Source organism: Helianthus annuus, chromosome 12 (genome assembly GCF_002127325.2).
Source record: "Helianthus annuus cultivar XRQ/B chromosome 12, HanXRQr2.0-SUNRISE, whole genome shotgun sequence".
Lineage (NCBI taxonomy): Eukaryota > Viridiplantae > Streptophyta > Magnoliopsida > Asterales > Asteraceae > Helianthus > Helianthus annuus.
The window spans coordinates 157355135-157366042 of NC_035444.2; the positions used below are offsets into that span (position 1 = coordinate 157355135).

The window sequence follows — 10908 nt, forward strand, 5'->3', positions numbered from 1 at the left end:
TGCCGCCGTGCCGCCGCCGCTCATTAGACTACGGTCTTCGCGCGCCGCCTGCAGGATTATGATCCGCCGCCGCGCCGCTACCAGTCGCCGCTACACTGCCGTATTGGTTGCCTCTTATAGGATTACGAGATCATTCAAAACTATGTATCGAATATTATGGATTGAAGATTGCAAGATTAATGAATTTTGGCCGAAATCAAAGACAGTTTTTTAGGGTTTATTATTGTTTTTGTATTCAATCTAAGCTTCTAGTTCCATCTGCTACGACTGCGGGGGAGTATTAGACTATGGGCCCACGGGCTTAGTTAGGTTTCTAGGGTTACTCGTAATCCCTATATATTGTAACCTACTCATTCATTCAATAATAATCAATCAAGTCTTTTACCGTCTTACAAGTAACACATGTATGTACTTATAAAAAATGCAAGTATGATTTATCGCGACAAACATAAACAGCTAGAAGATTTCTAAACGGCAAAACAAAAAAAGCAGAATCAGACAAACAACTTTATTAGCACCACTTACAACCTAAATATAATTTGGTACAAAAATTTTGTAACAGGATATTCAGAAGATGATATGGATAAAGTAATTAATCTAAGATTGATTGATTGATTGAGCGATTGATCGATCAAAGTTGACATGAAATTTAGTTATTAAAAGAAATGTGTTAATAACAAAGATTCAGGGTTTTCAGTAATACCAGAACGACAACAAGGTTAACTGACTACGCTTTCGATCTACCAGCAAGACCGGTTTCCACTTTCTTGATTTCGAAAATAAGCATTCTCCACATTTTGAGCACAAACATTTCAGCTTCATCGTCTAGAATAGATTGAAGTCGATCAAGCATTTCATCTGCGGTCACGTGTTCTTGAGTGCTTGAAACGATGTAGTCAACAAGTGTCGTTTCTTCTTCACCTAAAAACTCGGTTATTTTCTTGGAGATCCATGGTCTCATTCTTTCATGTAATCCATTCTGTATAATGTCGTCAAATAAGTATCATGTGATGAATTCAAGTGTAAAAATTAGTATTAGGCCTGTAAACAAACGAGCGTTCATGAACTGTTCGTGAACTTGTTCAGCGAGAAGTACGTTTCTGTTCGTTCATTAATAAACGAACATGAACAAATTTATTTGTTTGTTTAATTAAATGAACGAACATGATACATATGAAGTTGTATTATACAAATATAAACAATAACAAGGTTTTCTAACTACTTATACACATCTAACTATTTCAGAATTGGGCTTTCCGGTAACAAAAATATGCTCTCTAATAGAACTTGTAGTTATTAATCAATAATTTATATAAAAAAGCTACTTTATGCCCGTTTATGTTTGTTTATTTATGTTAATTTGTATTGTTTATGTTTATTAAATTATGTTCATTTAAGTTTGTTTGTTCATGTTCGTTTACGTCCATGAACTGTTCGTTTAGGTTCTAAACGAACGAACATAAACAAACACGAACACAAAAATTTGTTCAATTATATGTTCTTGTTTGTTCCGTTCGTTTGCAGGCTTAATTAATATACTAACCTTATCATAAACCACCCAATTTATCGGATACGAGAACAGCTCATCTTTAGTTTTTGGAATGGTGTCAATCAACTGTTTAGCATCCAAAAGCTTCTTATTATCAGGTGTCTTCGCTTTTTCTTTTTCACGGGTCTCATCTCGGGCCCGATTTGTTTCATGGTCTCGATCTCGATGACCAGAACGATCATGAGCACGTCTACTTCGATCTCTATCTGAATCGGGTCTTTCGCCAATTCGTTTCGCAAATTCGGCAGCTGCAGCCAAATTAGAAGAAGGTGGGACCGGTGTGGTTTCTCTAACAGCTTGCAATTCTTCTGTTGAATAATCTATTGGAACCAAAGGCCGCATTTTTTTGTCCTTTTGTGCATCTTCGTCTTCTTCATGGAAAAGAGAAGGTACCGTTGTTCTTTTTCCGGACCCCACAAGACCAAACCCTAACTTTTTGGGTCCCAGTGTGTTGTTTTGTCTTGTTTCTGAATCGTCACTGGTCCCGTTTTGGGTAATCTTACCTGTTATGTGAACAGTGCACCCAGTTAAAACTTAAAACACCAAAAGAAGTGTAAACTCCAAATCCTAAAGCTTATAGATATATAAATTAAAAAAAAAAAAAAACTATAAAACCTATCGTGTTAAAAAAGGTATTTAATTTGTTTGTATAATTAAATTTAAAAGATTAGAACCCTCAAAATAGTATTTTTTTATTATAATATTAGGTCTATTAAATGCAAAAAAAAAATCTATACTATGAGATAAAATACATAATTTGTTTAAATAAATAAACTTTAGGCAGTTAAAAACATCCGAATTGACACTAAAACTTTTAGTACGTTTGACCCATTAAATTGAAATAATTTTTTAACCATAAACATTTGACCCATTTGAGATAAAATAACCAAAATCTAAGCAGTTAAGGCGGTAAAAAATCGGATATCGGTCAAAGGGCCGATATTTGAGATATAGGTTATCGCGGTGGGATATTGGTAATTTTAATATCATGTAAAACTTATATATATTGCAATTTAACACTAACAAATTCAGTATACTCTCCTACCAATTAACAAATTAACCTTTTGCAACTTGCAAAACACTAACAATTGTAGCAAGTAGAAATTAATTAAGACTTAAAACACCCAACATTTAACACTAGCAATTAACAATTAAGACTTAAAACACTAATAGCAGCAATAAGAAGAAAGACGAATGGTAGAACTAAGAAGAAAGGTGCTGATATCGAGAAAATCGGTGATATTTAGGTCAAATATCAGTCAAATATCGGATATTCTGACTGATATTTGTCACCAATATTTTACGTGAGGACCTATAACCCATATATCGGTGATATATCACCAATTTAACTGCATAGACCATAATCAGCCTGTTACTAACTAAAATGAATTATAATTACTAACATTGCCACCTGTACGTGCAACTTACCAGTCTCATTTCCATGCTGCATTTCAACATCTGTTGATGGCTGAGCAAAAGCCTTATTTCTTGATTCCAACAAGCTCCCATCAATTACCATAGCATTGTCGATTCCGTTAGTTGTGGTGTTATTATTACCGGATAATATCTCCAATGCGTGTTTTTGTTGTTCTTTCTGTTTCTCTCTTTCTTCTTCTTCTTTCCTTTTAGCCTCAGCGATTTCTTCCAATTCTTTAACTTTATCCTCCATATCTTCTTCTTTTTCCCTTAATCTCCTTTTTCTTTCCTCGCGTTCTTCACCACTATTTCTATATTTTCTTTTTTTACTATAACTATCATCGTTTTCTTGATCCATTATCTCATATTTTCTATCTTGTTCTCTATCCTTTTCCCTTTCTCTCTCTAGTTTCCGAGCCCTTTCTTTCTCTTTTTCTCTGGTTTCCCACTCCTTCAAACGGCCCCGGTATCGACGTTCTTCTTCGCGGATTTTGTATTCTCGTTCCCGCTCTCTTTTGGCGCGTTCCTGCTCCCTCTCTCGTTCGTATCTTTCCAATTCACGTTCTTTTTCACGGGTGCGTTCTCGCTCTTTTTTACTGTTTCGATCAGGTGAACTTGTTTCGAGCTTCTCGTTTTCATTTGTTTTGCTTGTCATCTCTTCATCTTTTTTATCTTCTGCTGCATATAGAAAAGAGTAAGATAAAGGCAACCATCATAACATGATAGAGCTTCTAACACTAAACAATTAAAGCAACCCCCTGTACCCGTACTGAACCGAAAATACCGGTATCGAATCTAAACAAAAGGGATAATTGCATATCCCCTTAAAAACCTCCTTAATTGCATATTTATCCAACTTAAAATTAAAATTGCATATATCCCCTCCCTTGTTAAAATTAAAATACTATTAAATGACAATATTACCCTTTCAAAAGTAAAAAAAAAAAAAAACAATAATAAATTCACAACAGACCAGGGTTCAATTCCTGGCATGGTGTAAGTTAGAAATAGGGATTATGTAACCTTTGCTGTTAAAAAAAAGGTAAAATCGGTACAAGTACCAATACAACACGGGTACCAAATAAAGCAAAAATGGTACGAGCATAGTTATTAAAGGCACTAGGCGCACTCAAGGCGCATAGGCCTCGCCTGGGGCCTAGGAGCAAGGCGCACAAAAAGCGAGGGCCTGAGAAAAATAAAGTGCTCAACGAAAAAAAAATAAAAAATTTTATGTATTAGAAAACTAACATTATTCTTCAAATAAAATAAACTAAAGATATTATATATTATTTACTATCATCTATTTAGTACCAAAAGTTATAAAATATTAGTGTATTAGTATAGAAAAGTAGTTTTCATTAGATAAAAGTAGTAATCTAGATGGAATTTTGTCGGAATTAAGAGAATTTGGCCGGAAACTCTCCGGATCTAGTAGTCTCGTCGAAACCTGCGCCTAAACCATCACCTGAAGACTTAAAGCGCAATTGCCTTGACTTAAGGCGCAATTGTCTCGCCTCGCCTGGAAATTGGGCCTAGGCGCAAAAGGCGATGGCTTTTAACAACTATGAGTACGAGTTGTAATACAATACGGGTACCAAATAAGGTAAAATTGGTACGAGTTGTAATACAATACAGGTACCAAATAAGGTAAAATTGGTACGAGTATAGAATATGGGTACCAAATAGGATAAATCAATATGACTACCATAATACGAACCGGTACCATAATGCAAACTAGTACTATATAAAATTCGGCACCAGTGCCCTTTTTTACCAGTACCAATACCAGAAGTACCGAATACTGAAATCAAAAAATCTGGATACCGATACATGTACCGAATACCAAAAATCAGTGCGGATACAAGTATTTTGGAAAAAAAATCCCTAGATGGCAAATATATCAAGTTCAAAAAGAGTACAAAGTTATACGAGGCAACATGGACAAGTCGTGTTGGTACGAGTTAGGTTGGTTTCACCCACAAACACTTTCTTGCATATTGTTTTCAAACTATATAAGGAATGTGTTAAAATGATTTAAAAATCATAGTTAAAATGTGTTAACTACAAAAACAATCTAGATGCTTAACAAAAGATTTAGGAGAAAACAAGATTTTAGGATTAAACATCTAATTTTTTTTATTTTACATGTCCGAGAAAAACAACCAAAGTGGATCATCATAGAAATATGGGTTACAAACTCTACATAAAAAGTCATTACAAATAGTGCGGGTCAAAACGCGTCGGGATGGTTTGGCGCCACCTTGTCCTTTTGTTCTTGAAATTTTGATAAAAAACGAATTTTTAACTAGAAATAGAACAAAATTATCACAATAATAATCCAGATGTTACAAAAAAAAAATGATTTAGGATGTATTATGAATAAAAAATTTAAACTCGATTCACTTTCAACCCAATCAACCCATTTGACCCATTAAGCTAAAACCTTGATTTGGCCTGATTTGAAATTAAACACAACCCGAACAACCCCTTAAGTAGTAAACAGGTCAAAATTCCAATATTTAAGACAATACACAGTACACACACATTACGGAAATTGTACTTACCGGTTCTCGCTCCATCAGCATCGGTATCACCACCATCTCTGGACTTTGCAGGGTGTTCAGAGGTTGAATTTCCACCAGCATCAGGAGCGGTTTGTGGCGGCGGTGGAGGTGGCGGTAGAGGCTTATTCTTTAACCTCTCTTCTATCATTCCTGAAAGCTTCTCACTAGCTTCTTTATCAGCTTCTTTATCTTCATTAGTCACAAGTCCAAAAGTAGCATAACCATCATTTTCTTTGTTTGCTTCATTGTTATTATTAATATCATCTTCCTTTGATTCATCCACAGAAGCCTTTGGAGATGCAGTTTTTTCCTCTTTACCAGCATCACCTTCAGTATCTGTTGCCTTTTTGGAATTCTCTTTTTTCTTCTCGACAAAACGCTTAAGGTACTCTTTGGTTGCTTTGTCAAAATTCAACTGTAAATTCAAGATCAAGAAAGTGTTAACATAATTATTGAATGAAAGAGTATATATTAAGGATACAAAATATTTAGGGGCAATTTCATATATATACCTCTACAAAGTTGCAAAAAAACATATATACCCTTGCAGAGTAGTTGAAATATCATATATACCCAATTCGTTAACAACAATTTAATAAATGACAATTTTACGCTTATTTTTCTAAAACTTTGAAATCTCATGGCCTCTAAAGTCAAAGATTCTATTTACTCATTTCTAGCATAATTTATTTTGCTTAAAATATTATATGTGTAGTATACTATTGTTCATGGGTAAAAATAAACAAAATAAAAATAAAAAGGGGTAAAAACAAAATTTAAGCTAAAAAATGTGTTATACAAAAATATGAAGTTAAAAGATGAGCATATACGAATACTTGAAGTCAAAAAATAAGGGTAAAAGGATCATTTATTATACTGTTTTTAATAAAATGGGTGTATTTGATATTTTAAGTACTTTGTAAGGGCATATATGGTTGGGTATATATAAACTTTTCAAGTTTGTAAGGGTACGTATGAAATTAATCCAAATATTTAACCATACCATTAGCTCCTGACCATCAATACTTAATTTGCTCAGCAGCCGTAAAGCCCGTAAAACTCCTTCCACGGATTCAAATTCACAAAAACCAAATCCCTTCAAAGCTCCAGTAGTGGGATCCGGAACACGCTTCCAACTTTTAACAGGCCCGCAAAGCTTCAAAATATATTTAAATGTGTAAGCACATGAACACTATAAAATCTGTTATCATTTAAAGAAAGAAACGCTAATGTGAATGATACCCAAGTATTAAACTATTTTTACTGAAACCTAGCATATAATATAGTAGTTTGAATATATGGGTGGGCCCCAATTAGATTAAAAAAAAAGAGAATACAAAAAATTACTTGTAAAAGGGAGAGCATGAAATCATTGTCCACTGTTGATGCAATCTTGCCAACATAAATCGTGGTCATTGGCTTTTCAGTTTGAGCTATGGCTAAATTTACAGGTGGCCTGACGATTGTAGGGATCACTGGGCCCCGCATAGCCATAACTGGAGGACGTTGTAATGTTGGAATGACTCCTACTGCTCCGGGTGGTCTTTGAGGATATACGGGTCGAAGCATTTGTGGATATGTAGGAGGGGCATAACGGATAATTCCTGCATAAACGAAAGAAAAAAACTATGCAAACTTGTTAGATAAGGTTATAGTAATGAGTCAAATGACTACATCCGTAAAATCCTTCCATTCAACACATTCAGTAAAATAAATCAGATTTAGTAACAAAAAATTAATAAACTATGTTTACCCAAATATTAGCATAGGCACACGAGCTGAATAGATAACCTGAATGAAAATTATTTACAAGAATATGGAACTCATAGATCATGATTATACAAAGCAGCTTACCTCATACATCCTGATTATAGTAGCCTTGTGTCAAAATATTCCACGCACCAATTGTGAAGAATTGAACTTAGTAACAAGAGACTTCCAAAAGGTCTTGAAAACAAGACATTCTAACTTGTGTTCCATAGTTTAATTATTTTAACTATTTTGGAACCATTATACGCAATAACAGATGCAAAAAAAACTGAAACCAAATAGTGTAGTTGAAAAGATTGTGATACCTTGGCATGTAAAGGGCAAGAAGCACTCAGTTGCAAGCAAGTTCTGCTGCCGACAAATCACGATTTGAGAACCCATTAAAGGGAAAGTAGACTACAGTATAAAAGCCTACTAAACATGAACACTGGCACAAATTGTTTAGCACGACAAACTGGAAAAGATTTTGTTTCTTTTCTGGAACTCGGGTAATTTTGGATCATTGAAAGTAGATTTTCGCCACTTAAGTTACTCTAAGTTATATGGATATAATAAAGGAAGCTAGGCAAAATGTTTGCATACCAAAAAAGTTGTGGAAGTAATGGTCAGCCTTCCAACCGTTTCCACCAAGACTTCGAATTCGATCAATTACACACTGTACCAGAAAACATCTTGTCATCTCTATTCCCTAAACCACCTCTAACTCCTCACATTTGCTCTTACCCAAAACTTTTTCACTGTTATTCACACTTATAGACTCTTTAACAGCTAAAGCTACACATAATAAACTAAACAAACTCCTATAAACACATGCACCAATCAACCAATGATTATAATCATATTCACTTTAAAGCCACAATTCACCATACATATATTCCAAAACAACACAATCACAAACTCCCAATCAACAAATCAGATAACAGGACCCACCTGGAGGATTCATAGCTCCTGGAGGCACAGCCATTTGATAACCATTAGGCATCGGCGCATACATCCTCATCGGCTGCTGTCCAGGCTGCCCGTAGTGCGGCGGCATCATCTGCGGAACCGATGGCATCGCTCCACTCGCCGGCGGCTGCACCATGACCCCTGGAGGCTGCACCTGGACCGGAATTTGACCTTGAACTCCATGGTTCTGATAACTAGGGTTCGGTACCGGAGAAAAGTGAGCGGCAGTTGGCAGCGGCACCGGGCGGAAATTCGGATGACTAGGAGGAGCGAAGGATTGAATCTGCGGCGGTGGCGGCGGAGCTACGGCCGGCGGTTGGGAGATATTGAGGCTAGGGTTAGGGTTTAATGGTGCGGTGGTGGTGGCGGGAATTGAAGAAGGTGGAGCAGTGGATGAATCTGGTAGATCTGGTTTTGGTGGATTTGGATTGTCGGCGGCGGAGGTTTGGTGGTCTGCGGTGGTTTTCTCCGGTGAGTTTGTTGAAATCGCCATGAAAGAGATGAAGAATGAATATTGGGTGTGTAATAAGAAGATGCCTAATATTTTTGGTTTTGGTGCCCTAGTTTTGATTTTATAAACTTCAATGAAGGTGAATTTGGCATGTTTTGATATCATGTTGTGTTTGTACTTTAGGCATGTTTCGTTAAGCTTTTCTAACCCAACTTATGACTTATTGACTTAATTAAAAAGCTAAAGAGGAATTTTAGTGTTTGGCAAACATAAAGGTACAAAGAGTGGTTAATTACTTAAGGGTGGTAAACTTAAAAATCAACCAATCTGAGTGTGCCACGTCAACCAGTGAAAAGTATTTAAACTATGCTGAAAACTGTTGGCAATGGTTAGACACTTGCTGAAGTGGTAAACTTAAAAAAAAAGAAAAAAATGTGTGATTGGTTGAGATGGCATGGACCTCACCACACATACCCCCTCTCTCTCCTTCCTCCCTTCACCGCTTCGGCAACCCCTCACCGATTCATCAAAGTTTACCGCGCGGCAAAGGGGTCGGCGGCGGTGTTCCCGCGCGGCAAACACCCTTTGCCGCTCAACTTTGTCGACCACACCGAATGCCCTAAAAGTACTTTTCAAAATGACTTTTTGAAAAGGAGAAAAAGTCATCAAAAAGTCATTTTTGAGAAGTTAGGGGCTTGTGAGTTTTTGATCAGCTTATAACTTTTCAAAGACCAGATTACCCTTGATTTAACACTCCTTATATTTATTGACTTATGAAAGAATGTCCCTTTTAGTCATTTACATCAATAAGCTAACCCACAAATTTTTTTATAAAACAACTTATTGACTTATTGGATTTCCCCATCCCATAAGCTAATCCAAACACTTTTTTAAAAACTCATTTTCAAAAAGTCATAAGTTAATAAGTTCTTTTCAGAGAAAGTATTTTTTTAAGTAAAATAAGCTTAGTCAAACATGCCCTTTGTAGGCTTATTTATTTTATTATTTTAAATGATGGTTATTCGGGGTAATTCAATTATAAAAAGTGACTTAATATGTTTGTGATCACAGATAACGCTGAATAGTCAAGCCTGTCATCCCCAGTTTCAGGAAAAACTCGTCGTTCGAAGGCCCATTGCGGTAAAATCTGACTGCGATTGGATTTGAACTTAAGATCTGTGGTCTTCGGCCCAACTTTTCACTTCCTCTCCAATGTCAGTTGAGCTACAGCTCATTGACAAAAGAATGTGCGTCCATCGTGGGGCTTGAGCCCAACTGGTATCGTATTTGTATGCTTGTAATAATAATAATAATAATAATAATAATAATAATAATAATAATAATAATAATAATAATAATAATAATATTATGACATCTTTATAAAATGGGATAAAAGATAGAGGTGAGCAAATTAAGTGTTATAAATGATAACCAACTATAATCAAGATATCTAAACTGTAACCAACATTGATGGTTATGGTTATCTTCCATTGGTTAACCGACCAATTAGTTGTGGTTTTGGTTTTGAAGGTTTACTTAACTGTTATGATCGAAATCAAACTGATTATCGAACTTGGTGTTTCGTTTTCATCACATATGTATTTTTCTAGAGTGCATAATCAACACATGCATTCACAACTTGAAACCATTAACTATTACGCATTTTAACCGTCTTCTTCGCTGATTCCCGAGCTTTGTGTTTCATCTTCTTCACCATTGAACCATTAACCGGTTTTAACTATAACTGAACCATATCCGAGCTCCTTAACCGATAAAATATAACCAAAGTTCGGTTATGACGATTGTTAAAGAAATCTCATTACCACATCTATAAGTTATGATTACAATTTGACTTTAACCAAACCGAAATCTCTTTAAATTATACCCAAATTTTTATATATAATATAAATATTTTTACTCTTATTTTTGTCCCATACATACATAAACTTTATCATATAATTAACTAATAAATCCCATGTGAACATCTATCAATCTATTAACTTTTGTTATTGTATACTTTCATTTACTTATAATTATGGAAAAATGGTATTTAATAAACCAACCTTTAACCAGTTGGTAAATAATAATCCAACCTACAGAATTAGTATATAATAATCATACCTATCAACATGTTCGTACTCAATGAACTCCTGATATTTTTTTTTTAACTGAAGTTACTTTTTAAGTTTTATTTATTACACAAACAGTCC

At 35.1% G+C, this 10908-nt stretch overlaps 1 protein-coding gene across 8 annotated transcripts; it reads right to left on the reverse strand.

Annotated features, from left to right (window-relative positions):
- Positions 1-580: 580 nt before the first annotated feature.
- LOC110896031 (RNA-binding protein 25) lies at positions 581-8801 on the reverse strand. Of its 8 annotated transcripts, none has more exons than XM_035980476.1 (9): positions 8230-8800; positions 7882-7954; positions 7605-7647; positions 6877-7133; positions 6533-6685; positions 5530-5944; positions 2978-3640; positions 1544-2052; positions 581-979 (listed from the first exon to the last, which is right to left on the reverse strand). In XM_035980476.1, exons 4-9 carry the CDS (start codon positions 7096-7098, stop codon positions 728-730), a joined length of 2214 nt encoding a protein of 737 aa, XP_035836369.1. In that variant the 5' UTR covers positions 7099-7133; positions 7605-7647; positions 7882-7954; positions 8230-8800; the 3' UTR covers positions 581-727. The 8 variants fall into 8 exon arrangements, with proteins under 8 accessions (XP_035836369.1, XP_021999135.1, XP_021999136.1 ...); XM_022143443.2 differs by having other exon boundaries at positions 2978-3643; XM_022143444.2 differs by having other exon boundaries at positions 2978-3643; positions 7605-7650.
- Positions 8802-10908: the final 2107 nt, after the last annotated feature.